This window comes from Gambusia affinis, linkage group LG23 (genome assembly GCF_019740435.1).
Source record: "Gambusia affinis linkage group LG23, SWU_Gaff_1.0, whole genome shotgun sequence".
In the NCBI taxonomy this organism is placed as follows: Eukaryota; Metazoa; Chordata; class Actinopteri; order Cyprinodontiformes; family Poeciliidae; genus Gambusia; species Gambusia affinis.
The window spans coordinates 2,698,592-2,714,114 of record NC_057890.1 but is presented as its reverse complement, the minus strand read 5'-3'; the positions used below and the strand labels follow the sequence as shown (position 1 = coordinate 2,714,114).

The window sequence follows — 15,523 nt, the reverse complement described above, 5'->3', positions numbered from 1 at the left end:
TAAAGGCACTCGGAGGAATCATTTGTCCTACCAATTAAAAACAAAAAACTATTCTGTTAGAAATCTTTTCTGTTTAGCTGCTCAGCAATAAATAAAATATGCACTACTTAATGAAACAACGTAGAAAATAGCACATTTTTATAGGAGTGAAAAACATACCTGGTGTGTTGCCTTGTTTTGAGAAATCCTTTTATCTCCATGGTGACCGTTCAGCTATTGGTCACCATAGCGAATGGTGGACGTAGCACCACCTTCAAGGAGCTGCAGTTTCCAAGCGTACGACCTTCCACCTTACAGAGCACCTCTCCTCCAAGACTCCTCCAGACTAACCCGCAGCAGTTAGCAAACATCTGGTGGAACTGTTCATCTGCTGAGCTCATTATATTTCTCATTGCAATGTCGATAAAAACATTGTTAAAGGGTTAATAGAGGAGCCATTTTGTGATGACTTCCTGAAGGTGGAGTATTAGAAAGAACAAGAGATTCTTACAGAGACAGAGACCCAATGTGAAGGTGTTAAATCAGGAAATAAAATATCTTCTGTTATATTTGATGTATACAACATTTTTATAATAACTGAATGTAACGTAGTCACTTCTTACTTTGCTTATAACTGAACTCTAAAGTATCAAAGCTGATAGTTACTGTTTGTTCCCTAGTTTCCCGCAGTATGAACAGACTCACACAGAGCGAGTCCACATCTCATATTTGGCAGCTAAACTTAAAGTCAAAGCTAGTCAGCCAGGTTGCTAATTTGACAGTAGCTGTATTTGTAAAACACTCTACTAACAAAACATTCATGTGATGGAGTCGTTTCCGCGTCAGATAGACACGGCAGCTATAATTGGTACCTTTCTGTAACGTGATGGAAGCAGCAGAGCGTCGGCGCCAAGCACAGTCAGCTGTAGGCGTTATCCTGTTCCCTAGTACACCCCGTCCAACACGGCTCTCACCATCTGGCCGCTTCGCTCAGACCTTTTCTCTCCACCACTTCTCCCCTCTCTGCAACAACGGAGCAGATTCCGCCGGCTGTTGGATTGGAGTCCGCTGTGCTTCCATGTTGGTCTACGCATCTCCCACTCTTCTGAAGATCAGCTGGCGGAACCGGGCGTCTCACGGTCCTGCCTCTGCCTGCTCAGTTTCTTTTTTTAAGCTCCAAAAAGGAACATGTAATTACACCCCCTATGCCCCCCCCCGCCCCTCTCCTCCCGCCGGGCTAATCATCACCTTTCAGACAGGCGCTAGCTACAATCAGAGCCAATAAAGTGCATTGAAAGTTCACAGGAAACGATGGCTTTTTCTCACCGCAGTGTTGGAGCATTCAATAATCAATAATAACTCTCCATTGATCTGTTGTGTGTTTTTTCAACAAGTCCTGAAAACTGTCCTGACTGCACAGACTTGATGAAGAATTATTGAGTCAGCTTTTGGTGGCCATTTGATTTGACTAGCCACAGCTACGTTCACACTGCAAGCGTTGATGCGTGAGCAGTCTGCTGCCCCGCAGTGACCTGCAGGCGCAGAAGATGTTCAGTTAAGGTCAGACTTATTACCCACCCTGATGAAATCACAAAGAACTCTGACTATTTCCATGGAAATGGCCATAAAAAAAACGGTTCACATTGCATTTATTCTACAAAAGCAGAAGAAAATCCTCTACAAAGTCTGATCAGTAGGTTTTATTGATGTGCTGCATTCAGCACATCAATAAAGGAAACAGAACAATGACAAGGCCAACATTGTTAGATTCTTGTGCTTTTTAGACAACTCTGACTATTCAGTTAGTTTAAAGCCACATCTGAATGGAATAGAATAGAAATGAAGCATTCTTTATTTTAACACAGTGTGGAAATTCAAGTGTACAAGCAGCAAACTAAAGATAAATATTACAGAGATCCATTTTTTTAACTAAAGTACATGTATACATATATGGTGTTCTCTGTTTAAATTGATGTGCAAATTAGAAGTTGTGCATGTATACTTATGGATAAAAAAACAGACTTTTTACATAAAATGATAAAACAGTCCAAATGACAGCAGTGATGGTTATAAAGCAGAGCTGCAGCTGCTGTTTCTTTAAGGAACCAATTATTCTAAAAAAACGTGATAGTTGGAAATGTTCACCAGTACTTTAGTCACATTACATACATTTAGAGTGGTTGTTTGAGTGCAGCTCTTTCCTCTGGAATGTGGCGTCTGGTGTTTTCCTGCTACCAGGCACACGTGTAGACAGGAAAACACACATTCCTGGATGCTGCTCTCATCTAGCCGGGCGTACGTGAGCGGCGGACGGACCAGTCCGGAAGTGTCTCGTTAACGCTCGGTAATCTGATGTACGTGGAGACAGACAAAAATCAGGGAACAGACCGGCCAGAGAAGATGGAAATGCATGTGGTTGGTTAACAACAGGTGGAATGTTTTCCTCAGTAACCATCCTTAACGTAGTTACCAGTAAGGTTTTTTTTTTTTTTTTTTTACTGCCTTGACCTCCTAAAATCCATCTTGACATGAAATTTGAACACACTGTTCACGTCGGTGAGTTTTAAAAAGAAACGGCCCAGACAACCATAGAATCTAGAGACCACAGAAGTCAGATTTATCATTTTGGCCTGCTGCAGCTGCTTTGGCAACAAAAAGAAATGCGCTCAGCGATTAATAAGCACCATAAAAAAGTCACTGCATCATTTATTTGGAAATGAGATTTTACTGCAAACCGGACACCAAGATAAAAGAATTTGGTCTTCCTGAAGGATCTGAGTTCATGTTGTAACATTCATATTTTTTGCAGTCTTTGACCTGCAGCTTTAATTATCACTGCCACATTGTGGTTTTATATTTTAGAGGGGAGGCACAATGTATAAATTGAATAAGACATGCTTTCTCTATAAGTCAGGGTGGTTTGGTAAACTTTCCAAAACGACTAGTACCGAATAAATTCTAGCTTTGCTGTTGTAAAAATAAATAATAAATACATAAAAATCCTTGTTACATTATTTTTCTTTCAAATGCCCATTTTCTGCCTCTTGTGCTCACTCTTGTTTTTGGTTTTGATTTTATTTTTCTGTAAATGCATCATCAAAACTGAAAATAGCTGACTCAGCCTTTTCCCACCAGTCGCTACTTCCCCACCGTGGTTAAACTGATGTTAAAGGTGGTTCTGACGTCTGACCGTCTGACCGTCTGACCGGCCGGGTCACTGAATGGAACCTTTTGAGCTTAAAACTTACTGATCTCTGTCAGCAGCTGGATTCCAGAGGAATCTTTTAATTGTTATTTACAGTGGAAATCAGAAGTTTGCATGCACCGCATAGAGACATTTTTCCCCCTTAATGTCTGAAGTTAAATCAACCCAACTTTTCCATTTTGGATCACAATAGTTTGCTGGAGTTCTGGTCCATTCCTCCTGACAGAACCGGACAAAAACACACTGCAGTTCTTAAAGTTTCTTGGCTTGCCCTGCTGTTAGCTTGATAATACAAGACAATAGCAGGTTAGTTTTACTCTTTCATTGGAGTTATTCGAAACTACCTTAGTAAAAACGCTGACGCTTAGTTATTTGAAATCAAATAACAAAATCATGCACATAGTATCATTCTAAAGCACAACGGAGTAACTGTTAACTTCTGTTAATTAATTAATTTTTAATTCTTGATGATGGAATAACATAATATGTTGGAAAGCTCAAAAAGTAATTTTTACATAATAATGCCCCTCTTAAGCAATCTTTTTGCTTGCTAATTAAAATAATGTTCATAATTGGGGGTGCACTGATTGCAGTTGTCTGGCTGATCGCCGATTACTGTTTTTTTTTTTTTTAAAACCCTAACTTACCGGTTCCCATTTTGGCCGATACCATTTTTTTTTGTCTGAAATGTTGCTCAATATATCAAGAAAGTTGCTGAATTGGCAACATTGGGGTAACTACTGTTAACTGTAAGTGTGCAGACATGACCTTGTCAGCCGGTTTGTCAGTCAAACTTCTCTGATGGGAGAAAAGAAAAGCACAGTGGTTGACTTTTAGACCTTAGTCGAGGTTGATAACATCGGTGGATAACATCGGCTTCACATGTAAAAATCGGCCGATCACCGATCTCCCAAAATTAACGTAATCGACACCGATAAATTGGTGCACCCCTATTCATAATAATATTGATTTGCTGTAGATGCTGTGCGAAGAAGTCGACCAGAGCTAATCACAAAAACTAAATTGTGGTCTTTAAATCAGAGCTGTGAGCTGACGGATGTTAACATCCTGTGCGAGGCGAAGCTGCAAGACGATCACTGAGCAACTAAACGTTTGCATTCCTTTCTTTAGCCGTGTTTGTTTAGCCACAGTGTGTCTCTTTCCTGATGATGCGGACAGCGTAGTGTTACCTGTGAAGCAACAGAGCACCCGGCTCTCCGCTGAGCGCTCGGCCTCCTCCTGACGCTGTGTGTGATTATAGCCGGCATGAAGACGTGATAAGAGGATCAGCTCTCCTGCACGTAAACTCTCTTTTGTAATTGGAGGATGAATAAAGTCTGTTGCCTTTGGTGTGACCTCAAGCTTCCCTCCCCCGGCTCACACACACACTCATGCACTGTACGTATATCTCTGGTGTGTTTGTTTCAGTCTCAAGCTTCAGCTTCTTCTTGCAGCAACCGGAGCGTCTGGGCGTACAGTCAAACCTTTCCTGTCAGCTGAGTTCTTTGTGTGCTGCGGCCTGCGGTCTCTCATCATGTGGCGATAGATCGGTGCTGTAATGATGCACCATGTGCATTTGTTTTTTGCATGTGCAGAATATGAGAAATGCTGCAACTTTCTCACTTGAAGGTAACATTTCTTCATTAATCCTGCTGATCTGTGTTCTTTGTTTTCATAACAGCATGTCCTGTTTTGATATGCCAAGTTTGGATGCATTAACGTAAACCCAATAGACGATATTTTGGAGGTATTTTGCTGCTTTAAAAAAAATGGTTCTCTCTGTATCATTTGCTCAGCAGCCTCCCCTCCAGGGTTTCCTAGAGGATGCCAGTGCCAGATGGGGCATAAAAGCCCTCCTGTTCTGCGTCTACCCTAAGGCCCCCCACAGTTGGATCAGTGGGATGTGCCCACCCCCCCAAACTGGGTCTTTGCTTTGTAAAATGGCACCAGCTTTCCTCCTGGAGGCTGACCTCAGCCACACTTTAAGCTCGATTTTCTGGAAAACCGTCGTTCACATTTATCTTTTTGGGTTTTTTCAACGTCTTTTTCTGTGTTCCAACAAGTTCAAGACTTGGCTCTGGCGTTTATAACAACTAGGAGTCCATCCCTCCTGCAAATTACATTTCCATAATGACAGATAGTGATGCAATTTGTCACATTTATGTAAAGTTTTAGATCCCTTTGTGTTGGTGACCCGCTTAGCTGTGTAATGGACTACAATTGGTCATCTCTAATTAAAAATCAAAAAATTCTTCCCATCACCTTAGTTTCTTCCCATTATGCCATTTAGTTGGTTTATTGAAAAGCCTGTCATGTGGGAGCAAAAGTGAGGAATTGTGAAATATCAAGTACTATATTATCTTTGAAGTTTGTGTGTGTGTTCACCACTGTTAGGACAAGCAGTGGGCGATATGAATTTAGGATTTCATCACAATATTTTTCAACTCTGACTAATGATGCAAATTAGGATTAAGAAATAGCAGAGAAAATATTAAAACTAACATTTTAGTCATTGTTAACATTAACTGAAATCTATTGTGACAATGATGCATCAAAATTTGTCTCATGATAATTTATTTTTCACAATAAACACCCACCCTTAATAAGGTTGGGGTTTTAGTTTTGCAGTAACCTTACCACCATATACTGTATATATGTTGGCCTAATTGGAAATCAATTTCAAAGCTATAATTATTAAAGTTAATCAGAAAGTAGGTCATGCTGTCAGTTTCACTTTAATAAATCTTCATCAGCGCAGATAGTGTTTGCATAGCGTTGCATGAGATCCAGTTTATATTGGTTCACTATGCTCTATTTGAGAAGCGTTTATGTAAATACCGTTGCAGTGTTGCACATGTGCAGAATACAAAGTGTGAGAGCTGCAGAAAAATATCAGTGGCATCATGATGAGCTACACCAACGCTACCAAAAAGTAAGGCAGATATGCAAAGAAGGCAGATGTGAAGAAGTTATTACACGCCTGTAAAGCTTAACAAACACATTCAGTACATGGGAGTTAACCCAACATGTGCTCGATTCTGCTGCTTATCATGTAAAAACTTTCTATTTTGTTCACTTTCACTTGTTCTCCAGAACTCTCTCCTCGAACATTTTCACACTGCTCGTTTGTTCTATTTCCTCTCCTCCCTCACGTTCTCACCCACAGACACGTTTTCACTCTTTGTCTCACTGGAGGTTTTCCTATCGATGTGACCACATCAGGCTTTCTGTGGGGGTCATTCCAGCTCACCCCTCTGGCTCAGTCATGCTGAAGCTCCTCGTTTGGTTTCCTTCTGAGCCAAACAAAGGGTCTTTCAGTGGTAAGCGCCCACTGCGCTGGGCAGTGGCACTGATGTTCTGTTTGTGCATGTTCTTTGCACAAACACGTACTTGTGACTGTACTCAGCTGGGTTTGGATGTAATGGGCGCTCGGAGGCCAAAAACGGCGGAAAAGATCCAGCTGCCATTTTAGGCCTGTTGATCAGGGTTGCTTCACCGTGCTTTACAAAAGTTACACATTCTGTAGCTAAAAATATAATCTCAATGTGTCTAGATGGGACTCTGTAGACAAACACCAATGTAATTAATTTACGTAATGACAAACAGAAAAATTATATTGACATTTTCTGAGACGTTCCTGTACTTGACTAAGCAGGAAGCAGTTATTTAACTATCTAAATGCATCATAGAGCTGTTAGGGTGTAGGAAGGTGAGACCCCTGTAGTCTGTTTGAAGTCTTTGTGTTGGACGTAGTGATGCTTTGATCGCAACGTATAGCAGGGAGACACTAGGGTGTGTGCACCACTGTGATCATCACATCACAGGGCTGACTGATGCTAACCTGAGGCACCATCATCATCATCACCCTCAGCTATGTTGGTTGTTATTACACCACCTATGTGGGCTCCCTATTTTTTTTTTTTTTATTATTATTTTTATTTTTTTCTGTAATTTCTTTTTTAGCTTAGCTTTACTTTTCCAGCTGGGTCCCTTGGATTCCATGGGTTGATGTTCTGCTCTCCATATAGTGTAGGCAGTGAACAGGCTGAGAGGGTGGGAGGAAACTGTCAGGATTTGTGGACAATTGAAGGATTATATAATTTGCAAATGTTGTGAAACCAATGTGGAGAGTCAGGTGAGCCGTAGATGGAACAGGAGAAATCTAAAAATATTTGATCCCGTATATGACCGGATCAGTGTGGTGCTGTGGTTTAATGTGAAAAATGTCTGTCCTCGATCTTTTTACGTCAACGCCATACATTTTCCACATGTAGCTATTACTATCCCTCTCAAAGGGGAATTGGACGATTATTAATAGATATTTAATAATTAAAAAATATATTGGAATGCCAAACAGTAACAAGTCAAATCGATGTTCAGAGTGCAAATTAGGAACTTTGCATGTTGTAGCCAGTCTTGCAATAAATCTGTTGAAGCCTTTAGCTGAAGACTGTCATGAAAGACTAAATGTCTGGCCAGCAGAGATGATAACAATTAACAAAAGTCAAAAAACAGAACAAATCCATGTACATTTGCATAACTCAGATGCTTGGTGGCTGGTGTCAGTGATGTCAAACTGACCTCTGGTATAAAGATATTTAAGCAAAGGAGTGGTGGGATTGCTTCTTGAGTTCAGCCAGTCATCTTTTATGTGCGCTGGTTTTAAAAACATAGTTGTTGCAACAAAACTGATCCAAATCAAATCTGACATAAAAGCTTTATAGTGCTGATTAACCTCATAGCTAATGTAGGTGTGCATAAAAAACCTTGGTATTGATTAATGGGTCTCTTCAACACGTGAGATCATTTTTTTCCCTTGGGCCCGGTTTTGTCTCATCTTCCTAAAAGATGGAGATGATTTCATCTATTTTAAACCGGTTGTGATTCTCATATGAGTGCCTATTTTAAGAAGCGGTTCTTAACATCGTTAGCTGCTGGGTTTCTTTATAGGAGATGGCGTTGCTAGCGACGGGTCGACTCCGCTCTGTTCATTGTTCCTGCTCTGATTCTGTCAGAATAAACATCTGTAGCTAAATCAGAGCTATTTAAAGGGGACATGTCCATCTGATTTAGGATGAGAAAAACTGCATCTGCTCAAACGTATTGTCTTTGTAATGTATACTCAGCACAAAAACAGATGCGTTTTTCTCTGTTGAAGTCATGCGTTTTTAAGCAGCCTGTTTCTTTCCCCTTAACTGGTTCCAGAAGGAGTTCTACAAACCCCATCGGTGCTTAAGCCAATCGCAGATTTCTTTTCTTGAAAAGCTACTAAATATAGCAACAAAGTTGTTAATTTGGCAACTTTAAGGTGACTGTTGTTAACCACACGTATGCAGACGTGACCTGGTGGGCGGGTCTGTCAGTCAGTCCTCTCTTATAGCAGAGCAAAAGGGGACAGTGGCTGATGTTCAGACCTTTGCAGAGAGTGAGATTTGTTTAGCATGCAAGTATCGGTCAATGTCCATTCTCCCAAAATCAAGGAACTCGGGGACAATTTATCTGTGCACCATTATTAGGAATCCGGAGCACTTTTTGATCGTTTAAATGAAATTACAATAAAGCTTACACCAATTTAATGCCTCTTTTTTAGTGCACAGAAAGAAAATCAACTACAATCTAAAATGTCAGACCATGCACCAAAGAAGACTGTAAATCGGTATCCACTGGTAAAAGTCTGATTAGTGAATCTGTGATTGTGTTGGGCATTTTGAGGGGGGCAGGTGGACAGCTTAAAACGCAAAATGAAAAAAAAGTTGACTAGCCCTAAAGCACTTGCCATAAACATTAGTTCAACTAATGCTAAAGCTCTACATGAACACGGTATTGAGCAGTAGCTGAGGCTAAAGCAGAACACAAAGCTGTATTTAGAACATTTTAATGCTAAAGCAGTACACAACACGGTTGCTAAAGTGCTATACCAATATGGTATTTAGCATTAGCTAATGCCATTGTGCTTCACCAGCACTGTTTTTACCTAGTGCTAAAGTGCTAACTTCAATTCAAATTATAGCTCCCCTTGAAAGACAACACTCAAGCACCTATTTATTTTTATATAATTTGCATGTTCTATAATGCCCTTAGATATTGTATTTATGTTTATATCTTGTTCTCCAGTGGCTGTTTAATTTTGCCCTTGTGTTTTATGTTTAAATTAAAACGAAGAAACAAAGACAGAACGCAATGACAGGAACCGGAACTTCTGCATAAACAGTCTTCACCCTCTTCAAAACAAGAACATGAATATAAATGTACACAGATGTTGCATTTTATGCAACTGAAAGTTTATGAAACCGTCAAGTAAATGAGTGCTGAAGTATCTGGAAGATTTGATTTAGGGGAAGGTAAATGTGCTAAATGTTTACAAAGTTAGCTAAACACTAAATAAAAAATGTTTAATGCGCCAATTTTTGCTAATTAGCGCATTAGCAAAAATCTGCTTACCGCTGTTATTATCCATTGAACCATTTCTAAACCTTGTTTGAGGTTTACAAAACCTATTTTTATGGGAAAAATATAACATGGGAAGTTTTTACATGAACCCAATGTTTTTCATCACCTTGTTGTGTTGGTTGTATCATTGCATAGCTAATGCTAAGTCTACAGTGTACCAAAGTTCATGCCTGCTGTCATTTTCATGCATATGTTATGGGCAATGATTCATAGCTGATGATTCATAAATAAAGAAGGAACTACCTGTATGAATATAACCTGATCTGAACAAAAGATCTGGTCCAGCCAATCAACCTGAAGTTGGTGTTGTTGGCTGATTTTTAACTGAGGTCCATCTGATTTCCCCCCCCCTTTTTATTCATTAAATGCCAGAACGTCCATCATTTTCCATCTCTCAACCAAACATCTCATAAACGCAGAATTCAGCTCCTGAAATCTCTTTAAACACGGAGTCGGACCACCGCAGCCTGAGGAAGTCAAGTCCCCCAGCAGTACTGCACACGCCTGCCCTCACACTGCTGATTTCAAGGCTCTTAACCAAACACAAAGACTCCATTATGGCTCTGCTTTCTGAAATAAACTCACATTTTCTCTCTATTTCTCTTTCTCCCCCTCTCTCTGTTCTTCTTCGCCCATCTTTTCACACTCTTCCTCCTCCCACTTTGTCACTTTCAGCCTCATCTCCAGGATTGAACTTAAAAAAAGCCACATTTTCCATTTCATTACCTCACCCTGATTTTAGGAGTTACAAAACAATGGAGGGGGGGTGAGACGAAGGCATGGTAGGAAGATTGCAGAGCGGGTCATAATTAAGCGAGTAATTAGGCCTCGTCCCCGGCAACCCTCGGCCCACCTTCTCGTCCTTTGAAGTCCTCTGTTCCAGACTACCCAGGGTGCACTTGCGAGGCATCCAAAGGAATGGGGGATGTCGGGAATGTGGGTCAAAACGAGTGTGTGTGTGTGAATATCTGGAGATACTGCTGATGATGAAAAGAGAGAGTGTGTTGGGGGTGGGGGGGCAGCTTTCCCCTCAGCGCTTCTATCTCCACTGGTGGGTTGCTTCTGATCCTTTTCATGCTGAAATCATTTCCCCGCCTGCATGCAGACGCATCATTCATATGTGCCAGTTTTGATCTCCACACACACACACACACACGCCCCCACACGTCACATGAGTCCCTTTGTTTTGGTTTGGTGCAGAGATAAAACCCGGCTCTGTTACACTTCTGTGTTTGGGGGACAAAGAGCGTTTATCTCATAGACTGAGTGTGTGCGCACAGGGCGGGAGGCGGAGGGGAAGAATTTGATTGTACGAGTGTTTTTTTTGTTTGTTTGTTTTTTTCGGATGTAGTTATTTTGCTTTTTTTTCACCCCCCTATCTTTACAACCTGCACTTTTCAGCCTCATTAAACTGTTTCACTTTCTTGATTTTTCTCCCTTGAAAGCTTTTTGGAAGTTATCATCACATGGGGCCAGCAGGGCCGGCATCATGCATTTCCTCTGGAGCAATGGTTAAAAAGAAAAATTCTGAATGTAGTTATGTAAAACCTAACTCTACACTATTTCTCTTTAAAGGAAATCCCTAGATGTCTTTCAGCACAGTTCATGATTTCAACATCCACTGCAATGTATTAGACACAGATTTCATCATTAAAACTCCTTTCACACCAATTGTCAGTCCTGAAAAACAAACAAAAAAAAGTTACAATAAATTCATTTTCTTCTTTTGACCAAACTCAAAAATATAATGTGTGGATATTTTGGTTTGGAAAAGAAACGCTAAATAAAAGCAGTGATTGATGACATTTAAAGTCACAATATATATATAATAATATAATATAATAATATTTTTGCTTAGTGAAGGATGAATATGGAAGCCCATGTCATGAAAGAAAGAATAAAAGCCCAGGAGGAAGACCCAATATGACTTGTAGACATAATGATGAGATTCAAAATCATAGTTAAGAGATATAAAGTCACAATGTTGTCTTTCAGTCATATTAGACAAAATTATCATTTCAACTTTCTAAGTCATAATTGTGAGATTCAAAGACATGATTTTAATAACCATTTCTCAAATGACGAGCCCCATTAGAGAAACTGTGACTTTTCATCTCCTAGACTTTGACTTTAGACTTTGGAAATGGGTTTCCATGGGGGAGTGACATACATACAACACACAAATAACATTCTCATATGTACAACTGACTACAGTACAAACCTTCATATTTATAATAGTAAAAAGGTTCAGAAATGGACAGAGAACTTTGACTTTGATTTGGAATCAGGAAAATTGTGCAATTGGGTCATAAAAATCATGTTGGAACTGTGTACTTCCTCTGTTGAATGAATCAAACATTCGCTGATGACGGTAGACTGTTCACACCAAGGAGTAAAAAACATCAATGAAGCTAATCGTGCTAAATAAAGCAAATGGGTTGGTTTTTATTGATGTTCTGGAGCTGGTGGAGGCTTGATGTATCCTAAAATATGTCTCAGCCACTGAATATTATTATTCTTATTGTTTATTATTATGATTTCATGGCATGCCCTCAAGACAAAATAAAACTAAGATGGCTTATGTGTTGGTGCGAGCTTGTGATACTGATTCATTAAGAGCTTCTCGCCATGTTCTGTCATCAATGACACACACACAGGGGTGTGTGTTTGTGCGTGTGTGTGTGTGTGTGTTGACTCACAGATGGTGTCCCTTTTGTACAAGATGAGCTAACAACCTTGACGGAGTCCGATGGGGGCGGACGGTACCGGCAGAGGGGCGGCTAGCTTCTCACGGCGGCTCAGTCGGGACGGACGGGGCGTTTCTGCTGCTGCTTCCTCACTCCGTTTCCTCGAGCCGTGTTCGAATGCCCTTTTCACCCACAAACACACACACACACACGGAATAATTGTGCAAAGACACACTATTGCAATAACAGAGGGTGACACAATGAGCAGGGACTGGCTCGGAGCAAATTGAGCAAGGTGTTTCCTGTGACCTGGACGACTGCACCACCACACACACACTTGGTGCTTGGTCTGCCAGCCCCTCCTCATCAGATCTTAGTTTCTCCCTCCGTACCCATGTTGAACGTGTGTGTAGGTGAAAAACGGCTATGTTGCAGGCGGTGATGCGCATCCTTTATTTATGCTGTCTCCATGCCTTATTCATGCTCTGTTCAGGCATTTGCAAAGTGAATGAATATTGGATTAAAAGCAGCGTTCCGTTATTCATGAGCGGGGATATTTTGGACCGTGCCGGGGCTTGTGTAATCCCCCGTCTGGCATATCGCAACATTCAGCAAAACTACCCTAAAATACTGGAGGTGTTTCACTTTAAACTGACCGTGTGGATGTGTGTGTCTGACAGGCTGTGAACTGCACTGCTATGGAGAAGATGAAGAGGATAAAGAAGCGCCTGTCGTTAACTCTCCGGCCCAGTCTGACCATCGACGAATCTCTGTCCGAGCTGGCCGAGCAGATGACCATTGAGGATGGTGGGACGAAGGACAACGGTAACAACCTGATGACAATCCGCTGTAAAACCTGGTTTATTCTGGGATCTCAAAGTGGGAGGCAAATTCTGCTGAGTCGCCATCCTGTCAGATAAATTGTCCCTGAAATTATTGCGATAGACGACAATATTGTCATTTGGAGACCATTTTATACTAGTACAATAATAATGGCATAACGATTTGAGTACACCCACTTAAAGATCACAAAATGTACATTTCTTTAGAACATTTAACACTGGGACTGTAAAACATTTTAAATATCCAAAATAAACAAACAAAACAAAAATAGATCCATTGTAACTATTCTAGTTAATAGTTACAATGGATGGTGAAGTCTCTGTAACCATAATTATGCTTCAGAAAAATACTCCATTCAGCTTAGACAGTAAAAACGGCAAAAGTGTCAGATAGTGCAAACTAGCCACTAATGTTTGCAGGTTTCCTAAAAATGGCAGCTGTCCAATGACATCAGAGGAGAGCATCTCTTTATCAGCTGTTGTCCAAATGGAAATCATCAAGCAATTGATTTATCACTTATAGTGACAGGTTTGGTTTACGTCTAATAGGCCTGTCACAGTAACACATTTTGCAATTCATTGATATTCCTTTGGATTCCAAAGTACCACCTCTACCATAGAAAGAGCAGCACATTTTTTCCTGAAAATTGATAACCTGCCAAAAAAATCTCTCAACAAACTTTCAAGTGTCCAATCGCATTATTGCCCTTAACATGAAAACACGTGTTGGTATTATTTCCTTCAGCCCTTTAGAATTGTTGGAATAATAAAAATGAATCCGTGGTTTGAGGTGAAATGAGCAGTGAGCTGTTGCCTGAGGAGCGGCAGTAAAGCTTTCCCCTCCACACGTCTGTCAGCAGCAGACATTTAACAGTTCTCTGCTGAGCTTTCTGGGCCTTGACAGCATTCAGGGGTGCTGAGATTATGAAGCGCTGATGTCCATGAATTGAGAAAGATGGCTCTGTGAGCGAGTCAGTTGCAGCTGCAGCGGCTTGCACTGAGTCGCTCTGCATCAAGTTATGTAACAGAATGGAGCTACTTCACCAACAAACACACACACACACAAGGAGTCCTGTATCTTAGATTTCAGATGATTTTATGTTGACTTTTATTACTTTCTTCCTGATTCACTTGAACTCGAAAGTAGCCAAACCCTGACCTCGTCCTTTACCATGAAACATGATTCACATCTTTGTGCTCTGCTCCTGACCTCACCAAGGTGACGGAGTAACAGACTGAAGACATTGGTATTGCCTGCCCACTCAAACAAAAAAAGCAGCAAATCTGTAGAGAACAGACACCCACTGTTCAGAAAGACCCGCTTTTATTCAGTCTTTACAGTTATATAACATCCTTCTTGGTACCACAGCTACACACAGCTAGGAAGCCGTTGGATTGACTGACACATGAAAGTAGTCTATTGCCACTTATCGACAGCTTTCAGAATAAATGGACGCGCATCCATCTTTTTCGGCACATTTGCCTCTTCAGCCTTTTCCCTGTCGCTTTCTGCTCAGAATGACTCACTAATAACAGAGTTTAAGGATGAGCTGCAGCTAGTGAAGCCACATGAATTAGAGGCACTTTAGCAGGTGTTGGGGTCAAACCATAGAACCTTCACGTCTTTGAGCTGCATAAAGCAGTGCGAGGCTAAACTACTCCATTCAGAAGCAAAATGTTTGACTAGCAGGGCACCATGATTTCAAACCATCTCAAAGGGCAGAAACACATAAATTCATACTTGAGAGCAGAGTGAACCTAAACAGTCACTCCACTGAAATCCAGAAATTTCATAAAAAAGCTCACTTTTAAAATTTGTACCACCTCTAGAAATGAGGTGCGTTCATCTTGTGATTCCCCTGTGTTTTAGCCCCCGAAGGCAGAATGATGTTAAATGTAAGGTTAGCTTGTAGGAACATGACGGAGACTTTGAACGTAAAGTTTTAAAGAGCAGACATGGAGCAGATGGTTTGTGGGAGCAGACAGATAATCCGCAGAGTAGAGACTTACTTTTATAAGTCAAAATGAAACAGAAGGTATGAATTTCAGTGTTGAAACTGCTGGTTCATCCAATCTTGACAGAAAATCTGGTTGGGTTATTTGCTTACCAAAGTTTGTAGTTGAAGTTCCAAATGAATAAACAAAGGCTTATAGCCTATTGTTGTCTGTTGCCCATCATTCTCAAGGGAGGAAAAGATATTGATGTTAAGATCCAGTTGAAGGATCTTGTCTGTAACCTTTGTATACATTTTCTTTTCTTTCAATCCATCATAGGTCTTGGTTGGAAAAACAAAATGTACTAATTGTTGGTTGGTAAAGATGCTACAGGGTTAACTACAAACATTTTTTGCTGTCCTGAT

The 15,523-nt window shown here is 40.6% G+C and overlaps 1 protein-coding gene across 1 annotated transcript in view; it reads left to right on the top strand.

The window, feature by feature from the left end:
• Positions 1–15,523, top strand: part of cdk17 (cyclin-dependent kinase 17) — a 46,015-nt gene that overhangs the window by 6,029 nt on the left and 24,463 nt on the right. Inside the window, exon 2 of the mRNA XM_044108945.1 lies at positions 13,002–13,146. Coding sequence (XP_043964880.1) covers positions 13,020–13,146 — 127 coding nt within the window. The 5' untranslated portion in view covers positions 13,002–13,019. The remainder of the gene's footprint in view (positions 1–13,001; positions 13,147–15,523) is intronic.